Source organism: Herpailurus yagouaroundi, unplaced genomic scaffold, assembly GCF_014898765.1.
Source record: "Herpailurus yagouaroundi ecotype Mexico unplaced genomic scaffold, PumYag 100, whole genome shotgun sequence".
Lineage (NCBI taxonomy): Eukaryota > Metazoa > Chordata > Mammalia > Carnivora > Felidae > Herpailurus > Herpailurus yagouaroundi.
This window is the reverse complement of record NW_024412391.1, coordinates 47556288-47573863: the sequence shown is the minus strand read 5'-3', so window position 1 is coordinate 47573863 and position 17576 is coordinate 47556288. Positions and strand designations below refer to the sequence as shown.

The 17576-nt window shown below is 41.3% G+C and overlaps 2 protein-coding genes across 3 annotated transcripts in view; one reads left to right on the top strand and one right to left on the bottom strand.

The window, feature by feature from the left end:
• The first annotated feature begins 4882 nt into the window (after positions 1 to 4882).
• MALSU1 (mitochondrial assembly of ribosomal large subunit 1) lies at positions 4883 to 15152 on the top strand. The gene is made up of 4 exons (XM_040472438.1): positions 4883 to 5199; positions 6699 to 6877; positions 12864 to 12945; positions 14359 to 15152. The coding sequence occupies exons 1-4, from the start codon at positions 4944 to 4946 to the stop codon at positions 14538 to 14540; spliced, it is 699 nt and encodes a 232-aa protein (XP_040328372.1). The 5' UTR covers positions 4883 to 4943; the 3' UTR covers positions 14541 to 15152.
• The window catches only part of IGF2BP3 (insulin like growth factor 2 mRNA binding protein 3), a 153533-nt gene continuing 151105 nt past the window's right edge, over positions 15149 to 17576 (bottom strand). For both annotated transcript variants that reach the window (XM_040472435.1, XM_040472437.1), the window contains one exon: positions 15149 to 17449. In XM_040472435.1, coding sequence (XP_040328369.1) covers positions 17351 to 17449 — 99 coding nt within the window. In that variant the 3' untranslated portion in view covers positions 15149 to 17350. The remainder of the gene's footprint in view (positions 17450 to 17576) is intronic.

Sequence of the window (17576 nt, the reverse complement as noted above, 5' to 3'; positions counted from 1 at the left end):
CACCCACGCTTTGTCTCACTGTTTCTCAAAAATAAATAAATGTAAAAAAGTTTTTTTAATAAAAATAAAAAAATAAATAAAACTGTGTAGTTGTAAGGATAAGATCCTAAGTTCAAACTTGACCGATCGGTAAGCTGTCCCCTCACTGCCTATGAGCACCCTCCTGTAGTGGTGACTTGGCACCAGCCTGGAAACAACCCAAAGCAGAGACCTAATCAGGTCTGCTGAGGAGGAAGTCTGTTTGCTTTGAACCCACTGTCTGAAGTTTAGCCATCAGAGGCTACACTCATCTGCCCTTGAGAATTACTGAAGTCTTGTAATAATTATGAAATAGAGAAAATTCATAAAACTGGGATTATTATAAGGAAAAGCAAACAGAATTTTTACTGAATTGTCAACAGATCTGAACAGAAAAACTCAGAGTCCAGTCAGAAATTGGGTTTTGGCAAAAAGAAAACAGCCCAAGGTATTGTTCGTGGGGGGTGAAACTTTGATTTACCTTTTGGGTCAAAAAGGCCACAGAGCTTCTGAATCATTATTTAATGCCACCAGAGAAAGTCCATGGATCTGCAGTTCAATTACTCAGAAGGGTCGTGGGGTCTGGGGAGAAACCATGTCCTGTTAGTAATGTTGTTTTAGGTTCCATTAGGGATGTCACGGTTTCATTACCAGCAGAGCTGAGATGCAGACTCAGGGGGCTTGCTCCCGAGAAACGTAAAGTTGAGATAAATGTGGAGAGTTGTGTCTGAAACCCCTTTATCTAAAGTGTTGTACCGGGGATGGAGAGAGAGTTATCAAAACTGCTTCTCAGTGTGAAATGACCCATGTGCCTCTGATGCTTCAAGCAAGCATGAGGTCATGATCAGCTCAGGTCATGATCTCATGGTTTGTGAGTTCGAGCCCTGCATCGAGCTCTCTGCTGTCGTGGAGCCTGCTTCAGATCCTCTGTCTCCCTCTCTCTCTGCCCCTCCCCTTGTCACACTCTCTCAAAGATAAATAAATACTTAAAAAAAAAAAAAAAGAATTCCAAACAGCAGTTTCTCATAATCTATGATTTCATAGGCAATATTTGTCAGCTCTGTGTCCTTAATGTTAGTTAACACAAGTTTTTTTCACAGATTTTCCTTCCTACCTGAGGTAAAGACTTGGGGGGGGGGTGGAATATTACCCATTAGCGGGGCCCACAAAAATACAAAATGCCCCCACTTGAGAACAGGGCTATCTGCTGTTAGGCTTGGATTTTGTTTTCATTCTGTGGTTGCTTCTAAAAGGCAGAATCAGTAGGGGATGACGGCTTGGTAATCTCTACCTTTGAGGTGCTGAGAACAGAGGGTTAAAGCAGCTTACTGAGGGATTCAGGAATTATAAATTAACCAGAGCCCATGACTAAAAGGACTTCCTAAGATTATAGACCCTAATAACATCCTTGGGGTGTTGATTCAGGAGCCTCCCGTTTGCCCTGTTTGCCACAGTCAAAAGGCTCCCAAACTTGTTTCCTGAGGCTTCATGGGAAGTTAGGACAGTGGGAAGCAGCAGTCACAGGGATGTCCTCTGCAGCTAGTCTCAGTGGCTGGAGAGGGTGAGGGTGCTACTTGGGGCGACAACACCTGAGGGGCCTCAGGGACCTGCTTCAAAGAGAATAGAGAGGAAAGAAGAACAGAGCAAGTTGGGACAAAGCAGGGCCCAGGGGCTAAACTAGAGAAAGCCTGAGGAAGCTTCCCTGATGTACACACACACGGGGCACCTAACATCACATCTGACATATAATTGTTTAATAAATTAATGACTGAGGGGCACCTGGGTGTCTCAGTTGGTTAAATAACTGACCCTCGATCTCAGCTCGTGTCTTGATCTCAGGGTCGTGAGCTCAAGTCCCTCATCGGGCTCTATGCTGGGTGTGAAGCATACTTGAAAAAAAAAGTTAATGGGGCGCCTGGGTGGCTCAGTCGGTTGGGCGTCCGACTTCAGCTCAGGTCACGATCTCGCGGTCCGTGAGTTCGAGCCCCACGTAGGGCTCTGGGCTGACAGCTCAGAGCCTGGAGCCTGTTTCCGATTCTGTGTCTCCCTCTCTCTGCCCCTCCCCCGTTCATGCTCTGTCTCTCTCTGTCTCAAAAATAAATAAACGTTAAAAAAATTTTTTTTAAAAAGAAAAAAAAAGTTAATGATTGAATTCATATAGTTTGGGGACTGAGAAGTTTATCAAGTCCAACCTTTGCTGATTCTATGCATTAATTTCTTACACATCTTTGCTTCCTAATCTGTAAACCATGAGCCTCCTGTTGGTTGCAAAGGATCCTCAAATCCATATACGGATCAAACATTGTCTTTGGACAGAATAAACATGTTTCCCACAGCAAATGATGCTAATTCGAATTCAATATGATTTTAGTTAAAAATGTTGCTTAGCTCATAGCAGCTTTTTGTCATGCATGTATTCAAAGAGCCACAATTTTTCAAACAAAAGTTTATTAAAATTTAAAAAGTTGGGACCACTACTTTCCAGACTCAGCTGTCCTTCCTGACCTCATAGGACAGTTCATTTCATCGCTGAGCAGTTGTGGGTGAATATTCCTGCCTCATTTAAGTGTCATCCTTTCCCCCAGATTTCCACTTTCTTTGTACTAATCCTGCCCTCAGGAGACCATGCAGAGAGAAGGGCTAGGATTAAAATTACCTCTCTTACAAATCCCATTAGTTACAGCTACTCTAAGTTTATGTATTTCTATTTAAAAATTGTTTTGTCTAGGTGCCTGGGTGGCTCAGTCGGTTGAGCATCTGACTTCAGCTCAGGTCATGATATCACGGTTCGCGAGTTCGAGCCCCGCGTTGGGCTCTGTGCTGACAGCTCGGAGCCTGGAGCCTGCTTCGGATTGTGTGTCTACTCCTCTCTCTGCCCCTCCCATGCTTGTGCTCTCTCTCTGTCTCTTAATAATAAGTAAACGTTAAAAAAATTTTTTTTTAATTGTTCTGTCCTCCTGTTTGTAAACCTCCTAATTGGAAGGGGGAGCAAATCCTTTTAAAGAGAATAGGAGCACTATGGACTCACTATTTTATAAATGTAGGGATAAGGCACTATCTTTTTTCCCCAAAGTCCCCATGGAGCACAAGTCTGTGTTGCATGCTTTCTCAGATGTTTTGTGTGTTGGTTTGTCTGGCATGATCTTCCTGCTGTAAGGACAGGGAATCCAGTCTGAAGTGGGCATCGAGGACTGCCATAAGATGAAGCACTGACCCTGTGGTTTAGGGCATCGCAGAGCACTGCCGGTGGCTTCTCACATGATGGACCATCTGAGAGAGTGGGGGCTACACCTAAATGTTTGAGGTATGTCCTACAGAGTGAGTCTGAGTTCATCATGTGAAAAGGTGGAGGAAGGGCACGCTAAACAATGAAATAGCATGTGCAAAGCTCAGCATTGAAACGTTTTATGGTATTCTTGGAAAACAGCAGGTAGCAGATGAGGCTAAAATAATTCTAGTAGACAGCATGGCATCATGAAGAATGGAAAAAGTAGAAATGGATTGGTGATAGGAGAGCTAGGTAGGAGGCCGTCTTGGTAATTAGATAAGAGCTAATGGGGGGCTCAGACTGAGGAAGCGAGAACGAAGACAAGAAGTTAAATTAAAACCAAAACAAACAAACAAACAAACAAACAAACAAACAAACAAAAAACCTTTGGGTGGTGCCTGGGTGGCTCAGTCAATTAAGTGTCTGACCCTTGGTTTCGGCTCAGGTCATGATCTCATTGTTCATGGGTTTGGACCCCACTTCAGGCTCTGCAGTGCTTGGCTATGCGCAAGTGGTTTTTCCTCCCTAGGTCTCTTTTAGCTCTCAAATCCTATGGTTTAATACTTTAACTGGGCCTCAGCACTCCTTGTTCTCACAGAGGTGGGCACCACAGTACAGGCCGTTGTACTAAACACTACAATATGGGGAGTGTACATGAAGGGCGGGTCTGCTAAGAATGTTTTCCAAACGGGCCTTTACACCTCTGCTTCCCATCCCACCTGAGCCCAGAATAACAGATTTTCCTCATGAGATTTCAAATTTGCTAGGGAATCTTGATAATTTTCTTGGTAATAGACGTTTTATGTCCTAATTCTAGTGTAATTGTTGCAGTTTCATTAGCACAATGGTCAAGAAAGAATTCTTGAAATGTTTTACAGTGCACCTTATTAAGTCTATTTAAGTAGCATGGGGACAGGACTCTTGGGCAGAAAGAGACTCATTTTTGCTGTATGAAACGGGTGGTTATATGCTTAGTGCTGGAGGTGGGGAAGGAGATGTACAGGGAATATTAGATCATAAATGTCTTCTTTGAACTTTCACTCACAAAATTACTTTCATAAGATTTCTCTGCTACTTATAATTCAGCCAGATATTAACCCTGGGTGAGAGGTACAGGCAGTCATGAGACCCTTTAAGAATGTAGCAACTAGTAAGCATTTCATCCTTATCAGAACTGTACAGGCCATAGTCAGCCTTTTGGGCTAAAAGTAAACATTTTTCTGCTTCCATCCATCGACAGCAGCATCTTCTAAACATTCAGCCTGTTCCAGGCTTTGTGGAGACAAGAGTTCAAAACAAAAAACAAAACTTTCTGCCTTCATGCTCTTTAGGAAGTGAAGTGAAGGAAGTGGACTTTAAAAAAAAAGGGGGGGACAACGTGGTGCAATGCACTATGACGAAGGTCACAGCAAGGGTGGGCAGTCAAATTGTCCTTAGACTCCTACAAAACCTAATCCCAACAATCCCTTCCGGGTCATCAGCTTCCCCACTGGCCTTCAGACTCCGCCCATGACCCCCGTATTTGGGTCCTGGTCCCGCCCACTCTCCTTACGTCAATTTTCCAGGCCTTCGCGCATTGGCCTACCCAATCGAAAGCCGAAGAACCCACTCGGGCTCCATTAAGGCCCGCCCGGTGAATCGTCGCTGGGCTACAGCGATGGGCTCTGGCGGGCTTGTGGCGCGGCGACTCGGGTCGCTGCTGTGGGGCAGGGCCCTTTCCCCGGGAGCTGGGCCTGCGGCGGGCGCGGGGCCCCGGCTTGGGCTGCTGGCCGCGGGGTGGCATAAGGCGGGACAGGCGCTCGACCGGGCCTGCCTGACTCCCGATCACGCGCGCGGCCTGCACGGCGGACCCGGCCTGGAGGAGCGGGCTCAGGGGGCAGCCGGTGAGGGGCAGCCGGAGTCAAGCACAGCAGGTACGGGCTCGGAGGAGGGCGGCGGCAACCCTTCCGGGCAGCCGGGAGCCGGGTCCCAGCGATGAGGCTCTGAGTTCCCCCGTTTATGCATTTCTCTTGGAGTCACAAAACTCCCACTGCTCTAGAGCTGGAAGGTTTTCACAGGTGTTGGCGCCAACTGTGTGTTTAACAGGCCAGGAGATGAACTGACGTCTCCAAAACCCCAGGCGTCCGAAAGGCCGCACCGTACCTTTGGCATCACAATCTCACCATCCTCAGCTCCCCTCACACTCTTCTTAGGGTTCCCGAGAATTGGACTTGCCGGAAGTGTTAGGGAGTAAGGATTTTGAGGAAGAGCAAGGGGCTAGGGTCTAAGAGGTGCATAAGAATCGCTAACAGGAGACGGAGCCAATAGAAGTCCTCTAATTATCGCAAGTTTTTAGAAATTTGAGTGGTTGTAAATAGAGTACGTCTGTGAAAAGTTAGGGTGTGAGAGGGAGAGGTCTTAGTGGACTTAGATACTGGAATCCATTCTTGGGAATCAGCTTTGGAATGTAAGAGAAAGCTATAAATTTACAAGTTCTTTTTTTTTTTTTTTTTTTTTTACGCTTATTTATTTTTGAGACAGAGAGAGACAGAGCATGAACAGGGGAGGGGCAGAGAGAGGGAGACACACAATCCGAAACAGGCTCCAGGCTCTGAGCTGTCAGCCCAGAGCCCGACGCGGGGCTCGAACTCACTGACCGCGAAATCATAACCTGAGCCGAAGTCAGCCGCTTAACCGACTGAGCCACCCAGGAGCCCCTAAATTTACATGTTCTAATACTCCAAGGTAAAGAACAGAAAATATGCACAACTGTACAGAAAAAAAGTTAAGTCTGCACAGATAACAGTTGCTGCATAACCCAAAGGCCTTTCTAAGAAAAACTTGAGGATTCAAAATGAAAATCACTCTTAAAGTTTTAACTCTTTCAAAATGCAAGAGACATTTGCGTGATCAAAGTTCCTCCAGAATTGAAATATACAGATTACTTTGTGATTGGTAGTGGAACTTCTGCCTGACACTTGGATGCCATGGCTTGGGGCTGGTGCACTAATTCTACCAGGGCTAGTTTTCTTCATCTCTCAAGTGAAGGTTGTGGACCACATACTACCTAAGAGCTCCTCCGGCTCACAATTGTAGTTCTGTGTATGTTTGAGGTGTATCGCTCATTTCCTCAAGTATTAGTGAACAGAAAGTCATTTGTGGTGGATGTATGGTTTTATTACAAACGGTGACAGCAAAGGATGTATGGTGGCTCTGTGTAACCGGAGCACTCTTCCCATGAAAGTTGAGCGGTGCTGTGTGAAACCACAGGTTTAGTTTCCAGGAGGTCTGGGCCCTGCTGTCTTTCAGAAACACCCTCTTTAGATCTAAACACCCTCATAGAGGAGCAGTTTCATTGTTAGCTGCTGCGTCTCCATGCATGTAGTGTCGTCTCCTTGGCCACGTGACACAAGTGAATCTTTGTGCATTTCAGATCATACTGGCCCCAAGTTTGACATCGATATGCTGGTTTCACTTCTGAGGCAAGAGAATGCAAGAGACATTTGCGTGATCAAGGTTCCTCCAGAATTGAAATACACAGATTACTTTGTGATTGGTAGTGGAACATCTACCCGACACTTGCATGCCATGGCCTACTACATTGTGAAAATGGTAGGATGCTTTCTTTCCTCTTTGGAATCATTGACTTAATGGAATAGTGCCAGTGCATCATGTTGAGGAGTAACACTTAAAAAAAGGAAAGCCATATGAGATCATACAAGAAGCCCAAATTCTCAGAATTTGCATGCTTGTTTTATGTTTTTGATAGTGAAAGTTATGGGGATAAATGGATCAGGGTGTTTCTGATCCCTGTCTCTTGTGGTCATAAATGAGTGATGAACGAACAAACGGATAAAAAGTACAAATAAAAACATAAAAATGAAAATAAAAATAAATAATTTGAGGCAGGCTAGATGACCCAGGGGGATTTCTAGAGCAGCACTGTGCATCGTGGTAGCCACTAGCCATTGTGGCTAATTATAATTTAAAATTAAAAATTCACTTCTTCACTTGTATTAGCCATATTTCAGGTGTTCAGTGACCACTTGTGGCTAATGGCTACCATACTGTGCAGCACAACTATAAAACGTTTCCATAATTGCACAAAAGTTCTGTTGGACCTTGCTGGCCTGTAGTTTAATTTAAATGTTTGAATGTATCCAGCGTTTCCAAGTACTATGCTGGGTACTGGGAAGATAAAAATGAAAAAGATTTAGTCCTTACCCTCCAGATTCACAGGCCTAATTGAGGAAGGGGAATGCCCTTCTTATTGATTGATTCAGAGAGAGCACAGTAGGGGAGCGGCAGAGAGAGGGGGAGAGAGAGAATCCCAAGCAGGCTCTGAGCAACCAGTGTGCAGAGCCCGACACAGGGCGCAAACTCACAAAACCGTGAGATCATGACTGAGCCAAAATCAAGAGTTGGACCCTTAACCGACTGAATCACCCAGGCGCCCCAGGCAGTTCACTTTCTAACTGGACCGGATAGGCATCAGAAATGAGGAAGGAAATGTACTTGGAGGCCTTTAGCCAATTCTGATAACACTCTAACATAACCTCTCTGACCTTGTTGAAAACTCGTCATAGAGGGGACAGTTAAGACCCAGACAGTAGCTAGGGTGGCCTAGAGAAGGGTGGCAAAATAAGAGGGGGACCTTTGATGCAATATGGCAAAGCAAAGGAAGATTCCAAAAAAGTAGTAGTTGGAGAGACAGAGAGGGAACCAAGACAGCATGGAGAAGAGTTTTAAGACAGTCCCAGGGTCTCTGTCACGTGTAATAGTGGGACGGAGTAAGATGAAGACTTGGAAGTGACTGTTGGACTGAGAGATCTAAGAAAAATGAGAGGTTTTCCATTTTAACCATTTTTTAGGTGTACAGTTAAGTGGCATCAGTTACATTCACATCATTGTGCAGTCGTTACCACCATCCATCGCCAAAAGGTTCTTCATCTTGCAGGACCGAAGCTTTGTACGCATGAAACAGTGATTTCCCATTCCCTCCATACCCTGGCCGCCACCGTTCTGCTTTCTGTCTCTATGAATTCAGCTACTCTAGGTACCTCGTGTGAGTGGAATCATACCCTGGTTGTCCTCTCAGGACTGGCTTATTTCACTTAGCATGTTTTCAAGGTTCATCCATGTTGTGGCATGTCTCATAATTTCTTCTTTTTAAGGCTTTTTATCTTATTGGATGCGTATATCACATTTTATCTATTCATCCCTCGAGTTTCATTTGGGTTGCTTCCACCTTTGGGAGACAACGATGCTGCTGTAAACAGGAGTGTAGAATGTTCATGTCTCTGCTTTTAATATCAGAAGTGGAATTACTGGGTCATGGTAATTCTGCTATTAATTTTTTGAGGAACCACCATGATCTTTTCCATAGTGGCCGCACCACTTTACATTCCCACCAGCAGTGCACAAGGGTTCCAATTTCTCCATATCTTTGCTGATATTTCTTATTTTCTGGGCTGTTGATCATAGTAATCCTAATGGGTGAGAAGTGGCAGCACTTTGTGATTTTGATGTGCATTCCTTTAACAATGAGTGATGTTGAACATCCTCTCACGTGTTATTGGCCATCTGTATATCTTTGGAAAAATGCCTAATCAAGTCTTTTGCCTGTGGTTTAATCAGATTGAGTTTGTTGTTGTTGCTGTCAAGTTGTAGTTGTGTATATATTCTGGATATTAATCCCAAAGCAAATATGTGATTGGCAAATATTTTCTCCCATTCTGTAGGTTGCCTTGTTACTGTTGATAGTGTCCTTTGATGCACACAAGTTTTTGCTTTAAAAAATTTTTTTTAACATTTATCTATTATTGAAAGAGAGAGACAGGGCATGAGCATGGAGGGGTGAGGGGCGGGCAGAGAGAGGAGACACAGAATCCGAAGCAGGCTCCAGGCTCTGAGCTGTTGGCACAGACCCCGACGCAGGGCTCGAACTCCCAAACCGTGAGATTATGACCTGAGCTGAAGTCAGATGCTTAACCGACTGAGCCACCCAGGCACCCCCAAGGTTTTAATTTTTTTTTTAATGTTTATTTATTTTTTGAGGGAAAGAGAGAGAGACAGAGCATGAGCGGCAGAAGAGCAGAGAGAGGGAGACACAGAATCCGAAGCAGTCTCCAGGCTCTGAGCTGTCAGCACAGCTCAAACCCACAGACTGCTAGATCATGACTTGAGCCAAAGTCGGACACCCAACCGACTGAGCCACCCAGGCGCCCCAAGTTTTTAATTTTGATAAGGTCCAGTTTATCTGTTTTTGTGCCTGTGCCTTCGGTGTCCTATCCAAGAAAGAATTGCCAAATTCAGTGTCATGTATCTATCATCTGTCATGAAGCCTTTCCACTGTTTGTGAAGGCTTTCCTATATTTAAGCCTGAAATGTGGGTCATTTGTTTAAATCTTAGATCCATTTTGAGTCAGTTTTTGTAGATGGTATAAAGTAAGGGTCCCACTTTGTTCCCTTGCATGTAGATATCTAGTTTTCCCAGCACTGTTGGTTGAAAAGACCACCTTTTTCCTATTGAACGGACTTGGCACCCTTGTTGAAAATCATCTGACTATGGGCTCTTTTTTTCATTCCGTAAGTCTGTCTTGCTCACTGTTTTGATTACTCCAGCTTTGTAGTTCGTTTTGAAATCAGTAAGTTGAGAGCTCCAAATGTGTTCTTCCTTTTCAAGACTGTTTTTGGCTTTTTGGGGTCCTTTTATACATATACATTTTAGGGTGGAATTTTCTATTTTCTATTTCTTTGCTGAATTCATTTATTCTAACAGGTTTTTTTATGCAGAATCTTTAGGGTTTTATACATTTAAGTCATGTTGTCTGTAAACTGTGATAATTTTATTATTTTCTTCCCAATTTGGGTAGCCCCCCCCCCCCCCGGCGTGGTCTAATTTGCCTGGCCAGAACTTCCAGCACTGTGTTGAATAGAAGTGGCCAAAGTGGGCATTCTTATCATGTTCCTTATCTTAGAGGACAAACTTTCATTCTTTCACCATTGAGTAGGATAATAGCTGTGAGCTTATCATACATGGCCTTTATTATCTTGAGGTAGTTTCTTTTATTCTTAGTTGAATATTTTTATCATGAAAGGGTGTTGAATTTTGTCAAATGCTTTTCTGCATAAATTTGAGATGATCCTGTGGCTTTTTTCATTTTGTTAATGTGCTCTATTGTATTGATTGATTTTCATGTGGAACCATCCTTACGTTACAGGAATAAATCTCATTCAGTCATGGTGCATAATTCATGTAATATGCTGTTGAAATTTGGCTTGCTAATATTTCATTGAGGATTTTTGCATCAGTATTCATCAAGGATAATGATCCATAGTTTGTAATGTCTTTGGCCTTGGTTTCAAGGTAATGGTAGGAAGTGTTCCTTCTTTAGTATTTTGAAAGAGTCTGAGAAGAATTTGTGTTAGCTTTTGTTTACATATTTGGAAGAATTCACCAGTGAAACAATCTGGTCCAGGGCTTTTCTTTGTTGGGAGATTTTTTTCCCTCTTTGCCACCCCCACCCCCGGAGCTTTTTTTTTTTTTAATTAAAAAAAATTTTTTTTTTCTTAATTTACATCCAAATTAGTTAGCATATAGTGCAACAGTGATTTCAGGAGTAGATTCCTTAGTGCCCCTTACCCATTTAGCCCATCCCTCCTCCCACACTCCTTCCAGTAACCCTCAGTTTGTTCTCCATATTTATGAGTTTCTTATGTTTTGTCCCCCTCCCTATTTTTATATATTTTTTTGTTTCCCTTCCCTTATGTTCATCATTTTGTCTCTTAAAGTCCTCATATGAGTGAAGTCATATGGTGTTTGTTTTTCTCTAATTTCACTTAGCATAATACCCTCTAGTTTCATCCATGTAGTTGTGAATGGCAAGATTTCATTCTTTTTGATTGCTGAGTAATACTCCACTGTATATATATACCACGTCTTCTTTATCCATTCATCCATCAATGGACTTTGGGCTCTTTCCATCCTTTGGCTATTGTTGATAGTGCTGCTATAAACATGGGGGTGCATGTGTCCCTTCGAAACAGCATACCTGTATCCCTTGGATAAATACCTAGTAATGCAATTGCTGGATTGTAGGGTAGTTCTATTTTTAATTTTTTGCTGTTTTCCAGAGTGGCTGCACTAGCTTGCATTCCCATTCCCACCAAGCTTTTTTTTTTTTTTTTTTAATTGAGATATAATAATGTTTGGAGGTTTTCAATTAGTGATTCAAACTCAGTTCAGTCTTAGTTCTATGTTTTTAGGAATTTGTCCATTTTGTCTAGATTATCCAATTTGCTGGTATATAATTGTTCATAGTACTCATAATCCCTTTTACTTCTTAGTAATGTCCCCTTGCTCTGATTTTAGTTATTTGGGTCTTCTGTTCTTTTCTTACTCTAGCTAAAGATTTGTTAAATAATTCTGTCTATTTTTTTCAAGGCCCAAATCTTGGTTTCATGAATTTTTGTCAATTTTAGTTTTCTCTTAACATTGTTTCCTTCCCTCTGCTAGCTTCAAGTTTAATTTTTTCTTCATTTCCTAGTTCTTTAAGGTGTAAATTTAGGTTGTTGATTTGGGAACTTTTTTTTTCATGGAAGCATTTAGCTATAAATTTCCCTCTTAACACTGCTTTCACTGCATCCCATTAAGTTTTGATGTGTTTTTAATCTCATTTGTCTCAAGAGCTTTTCTAATTTCCCTTGTGATTTGACTCATTGTTTTTGTGGCTTTTCTAGTTTTCCTTCTGTTGATTTCTAGTTTTATTTCATTGTGATCAGAAAATGTACTGTGTGTGATTTGTCTTTTTAAATTTATTGAGACTTGTTTGGTGGCCTAACATAGGATCTGTCCTGGAGAATGTTATGTGTGCCCTTTAGAAAAAAGTGTATTCTGTTGTTGGGTGGAATGGTCTTTAATGTCTGTTAGGTCCAGTTAGTCTCTAGTGTTAAGTCATCTACTTCTTTATTGATCTTGTCTGTTTTTTAAATTATTGAAAATGGAGTATTATGTCTATATTATTGTGTTGTCATCTGTTTCTCCCTTCAGTTCTGTCCATGTTTGTTTCCATATGTTTAGGAATTCTGGTTTTGGGCGCATGTTTGTAATATATTCTCTGGGTTATATGACCCTTTATTATCATATAATATTCTTGTCTCTTGTAATAGTTTTTGATTTAAAGTCTATTTTGTCTGATATTAGTATATCTGTTGTTTTAGACCATTCATAAGACCTGTTGGGAATAGAGACATGGGATGGTAAAATCCAATTAACATTGTCATTTAGGTGGTGGATATAGGTGAGGACTAGATGTTGAGTGAGCTTGGGTCTCTCTGCCTCAGAGATGAGGCATCACCTTGGTGGATGAGTATGATGGCCCTCTCAGAAGGGTTTGGGCAGGAGGATTCAGTAGAGAGGTATAGGAGGTAGGTGGGGTGTAAGGGGAGAAAGTTTCCTCAAGTTATTTATTATGGAGTATAGTTAAGAGGAATGAGTAAGCTAGTTCCAAAATTAAGATCAAGAAAATTATGCCAACAGACCATCCTTGGTGAGAACAGAGACTTCCTCTTTAATATGTAATCTGGCTTTTTTCAGTACAAATACTTGAAATGTAAAAGCAAACCTCATGTTAAGATTGAAGGGAAGGACACTGATGACTGGCTGTGTGTGGACTTTGGTAAGTTATTTTGACATATTTTACAGATAAATATTTGGTTTTGTCCTAATCTGGAACTGTGTTCACTTGCAAAAGGGTATCAGATTGTGCTTTTCATGTAAAATTTTTGAGGTTTATATTAAGTTTTAATTATAACCCAGGTGGTCTTATTCGCATGTAAAATTCTCACCTAATGTGATGTGTCTCTAGTCATGCAGGTCAGACAGTGGAGAACTGAGCAGATAACATGGCAGAGATGGGAGAGATCCCTTAGTGGTAGTAGAAGGCTTGGGGAGTACATATCTTGGCCCAGGATGACTCAGATGAGGTCAAGTTAAAGGGCATTCCAGGTACTGAGAAGGACAAGAACAGAGGACTGGAATTTCGAAAAGACCTAACAAATTTGGGTATTAATATATACATAGTTTCAAAGTATTTCCCCCTAAGATACTTAATTACAAAGGGAAAAACACTGTCAAGAATTATGAAGGGTCTGAGATTCTTATTAACTAACAAGTTAGCGGCCCAGTTTCATGGGAATTGGTGAAACTCCAGGCTAGTCCTGGGTTAGAGATGAAGGATGGATGATTTTATTACTCATCACAGTAACAGCCAGTAGTTTTTTTTTTTTTTTTTTTGGGGGGGGGGGGGATGGTGGGCAGGTTCCCTGAGCCCATGTCTATCGAGAGAGCAGCATAGGGCCAGATGACATCTGCAGACAATGTTCTGAGAGAGGAACCCGTAGGTTAGGGTAGCTACATCTTTTATGATGGGCAAGAAACAGACCCGCCATTTGCTGTGATGGAAGACACTTTTTCTGCCAAGGCCATTAAGCCAGGGTTTCTCAGCTTTGTCCTTCATAACATTTTGGACCAGGTGATTCAGGTGGGAGTAGGGACATATACCCTGTGCATTGTAGGATGTTTATTAGTCTCCCTTCTCTCCAGCCCCAACTGTGAAAATCTGAAAGGTCTTTGAGATCCACTGCTGTAAGCAAGCCTGTCCTTTGCTCTAGAGGGAGATGGTATGTTTTTGTGACACTATTCACTGCACAGTCATCCTTAAAAGACCTTCTAGAACAAAAGGCAGTCTGTGTTTTGCTCACAGGATGTGCAGAAATGTGACACCCATGGAGAATTGTCTTCCACTAGCCCACCTTTAATCACTAGGATGAAGTTAATTAACATCACTAGTAATGTTATGTATCGATATCATGTACCTCCTGTATGATGCATGGAGAAAAGCACAGCATTATTTCTATGCTATTTTTGTTGGGATGGCATCCAGAATTTGCATTTCAGGCAAGTTCTCAGCTAATGCTAATCTAGGGCCCATAACTTTGACAACCACTATTCTATCATAGAGGTGGGTGAGAGCCCAAGAATAAAATGAACTGCTTCTTCGTCTTAACTCTTATCTGTCCTTGATTGATAGGCAGCATGGTGATTCATTTGATGCTTCCAGAAACCAGAGAGACCTATGAATTAGAGAAATTATGGACCCTACGTTCTTATGATGACCAGTTAGCTCAGATAGCACCTGAGACATTACCCGAAGACTTCATTCTTGGAATACAAGAGGACACTTCATCCCTGACTCCAGTGGAGTTCAGATGAGAAGAAAATGATATGAACTGCTTTAGTCATTATCAGATTTGGACTGAGTCACTTAAAAATGTAACTGAATGAAACCCCACCTACTTGGTCAGGTTGTTGTCAAAACAAGTCTTATTTATGGGCACTCATGCTAAATGAATGTGGAAATTGTAGGTAAGTGAGCTAATCCTCACACCAAGAATCAATACATTCAAATTAAAAATTTAATATATTTTTATTCCTGAGATCCCAGCAGGATTTCTGGGAGCTAACACTGGCCCCGGCCTCTGTGTTCTCTGTTCACAGTTTAATTAATTTTGCGTAAGTGTAAATCTTATTTGGTAGAATGGAATAGCCAGGTTTTGGTTTTTTTTTTTTTAATAAAGCAGAAAACACATAACCGCCCCATTGGTGTTGTTACTTAAAACCTACAGTTTTTAGTTCATATGTACCAATATTATAAAGATCCAAAGTAAGTACTATGGAATGTAGAAAATAATGTACCACTTGATATTGGTACTTGCCTTGAGACTGACGTAGTATTACTAAAAATCTGTTTATAGTTTGACCAAATTTGAACATTCATGTTTATTTGAAAACCCAGAAATAAAAGATACCATACACCAAGCTGCACCTAATGATGAAAAACTTTATTCTGCATCAAGGTATCTGGAAAATGAAGCTGCATTTGGGGCACATTACAGATGAGGAATGATCCATGTGCGGTGAGTACAAAACTCAATTACAGAATTAGATACTCCATTACCATTGCTTAATTAAAAGTAAAACATGATTTGCCACACTAAAAGGCTAGAAGTGAAATATGACAAAATTTTAAACCAGCAGATATAAATGCAGCACCTGTGTGTGTGTGTGTACACACACAACAACAACAAATATGGGAAAAATCAAACACTGAGGAAGAGCCCTGGCCTAACCACATCTCACCTGAAATCCAACCAGAAAGCCAGTCTGATTTTTAATTTTTGCAATTAATTGTATGAAAACATAATGCTATATGAATCGTGTGACAAAGGGCACTTTTTGGCTAAAACTACAAAATAAACTGGTTTTCTGGAAACATTTAGGAAAACATTTCAAGTCATTTTCAAAATGTCTAATTGTTAACAGTGATCTTCAGAAAAACTTACCTAGTTCGTAGAAATTCATCTTGAAATAGAAATGAGGCCATTATTTTCTAAAGGGTTATATATATGCCCTTCAGATCAGTGTAATATAATGACTGATCATTTACTGAACAAAAGCAACACAATTCTGAGAGCAGAATGGCCTTGGAGACCACCCACACCCACATAATTGTACATACCGGGTTTTGCCATCAAGTTAAGGAATGGGCACGTGAGTTCAGTATCAAATATCAAAGGTCAAATGTGTCCTCATAGTCAAATTATATTTCAAAAAGATTTCTGGTATCCTCCACTTTCTGACTTATTTTCAAATAAGTGGTTGCAGAGAACACAGAAATCCTGCTATATTGTACATAATATTTTAGGTGGCCTTACATTTTTCTTGATTTATCATTGTTTAAAAATCCTCGAAATAGCTTAGCGAGGCTCATGACAGTGCCCGGCCCACGGAGATGGAGCCTGTGCATTGCCTTTAAACACTGCCACACCATCTGAGTGCCCCATTGGTCTTCACAAAGCAATCCTTTTGGGGCCTGCTCCAACCCTAGACCAACGGGTCTGACATGTGTTGGCAAACTAAGCACCCCGTAAGACAAGCTGAAACTTGCTTTTTGCCAGTCAGTTCATGGTCCACGGGCTGCATCTCTTGACTGACACGCTTCCTTTAGGTAGTGATAGTCTAAAGCACAAAGCATTTTTCTGCATTTAATCACAGAGCCAAACAAATAACCGGAGTCTCCTGAAGCCATTTAAACTAGCCGTTCCAAAACCTCCTGCAACCACTTTGCTCTGTTAGTACCATCAAAAACGTTCCCTACCATAAACGAAAAATTAAATGGTATTGCTGCTCTCCAAATATAGGCACTGCTCCATATCACTGAACGTTTATTGGATTTTCCAACTAATGATGTCAAAAGCCTCAAAAAAACCTGAAATTAATTTTCCAGCTTTACTGTCACCAGTCAGGAGTAAAATTTTTCTCAGTTATTTTCCTGTCAGCTAATTAAATTTTAAGTTTTTTTTTAAAAAAACTGTTGGGCTTTTTATCTTTATAAAGTATATAAAATTCTCCAAAAACAAAAACAATTTTGTTTCCATTGCATCACTGAATACCTGAGGTAGTTGAGTAAAAATGCACGTTTAATACCCCTGCCAACACCATTCAGCACTTCCCTTAGGTTATTCGTGTTAGTGTTAGGTACAAATACAACTGAGAACGGTTTTTCTATGCTAATAGCTTAACACTTAAGTTCCCGTAATAACTCTATTCTGATCCAATTTTAACAATTGGATTTGGGAGCAATCTATATTTTATGAATTTAGTGAATGCATCATTAAGCCAATTTCTGGCACCAGGGGGTATATTAAGAAAAATTAGAATATTTGTTACACTGAGAATACAACAAAAGGGAAGTGCAGAGCTCCTCTCTTTCCCTCCCCCCTTATTTTTTTTTATTTTTTATTTATTTTTTTTAAAGCTGGGTGTCATACATTTCAGAGAGCATAAAGTATACATTCTCACAGAGACAGGAGTTCAAAAGTTGCCTGGTCCTCAGAAACAACTGGCTAGGTAAAAACTTGTGCATGTAATTCTGGATATTAGGGGTTCAGCGCCCGTCTGTTGGTTAAGCAATCTGTCTTTGGTTTGGCATCTGCCTCTGTGGTGGGCTGTTTCCTGAGCCTTTATTTCCGTCTTGACTGAGGTGGTCCACTTTGCAGAGCTTTCTGCTGTTGATGCTGCTTTACCTGAGTCAAAATTTCCTGAATTTTTCTCTGGGCAACCTGCGAAAGGAGAAAGCTTTGAAATTTCTACCCGATCAAAAGTTACTAAAATTTATTTTACCCTTCCGTTTCAACTTCAGATTTGTAGATTAAAGATCCGCACTAGTTTAGTTTGCTAGTAGAGTCT

Bases quoted from the DNA above. Each gene is read 5' to 3' on its own strand.
- MALSU1 (XM_040472438.1), top strand. From the start codon at position 4,944: ATGGGCTCTGGCGGGCTTGTGGCGCGGCGACTCGGGTCGCTGCTGTGG. The intron at 5,200-6,698 runs GTACGGGCTCGG...TGTGCATTTCAG, and splicing joins GCCGGAGTCAAGCACAGCAG to ATCATACTGGCCCCAAGTTT. The intron at 6,878-12,863 runs GTAGGATGCTTT...GGCTTTTTTCAG, and splicing joins CCTACTACATTGTGAAAATG to TACAAATACTTGAAATGTAA.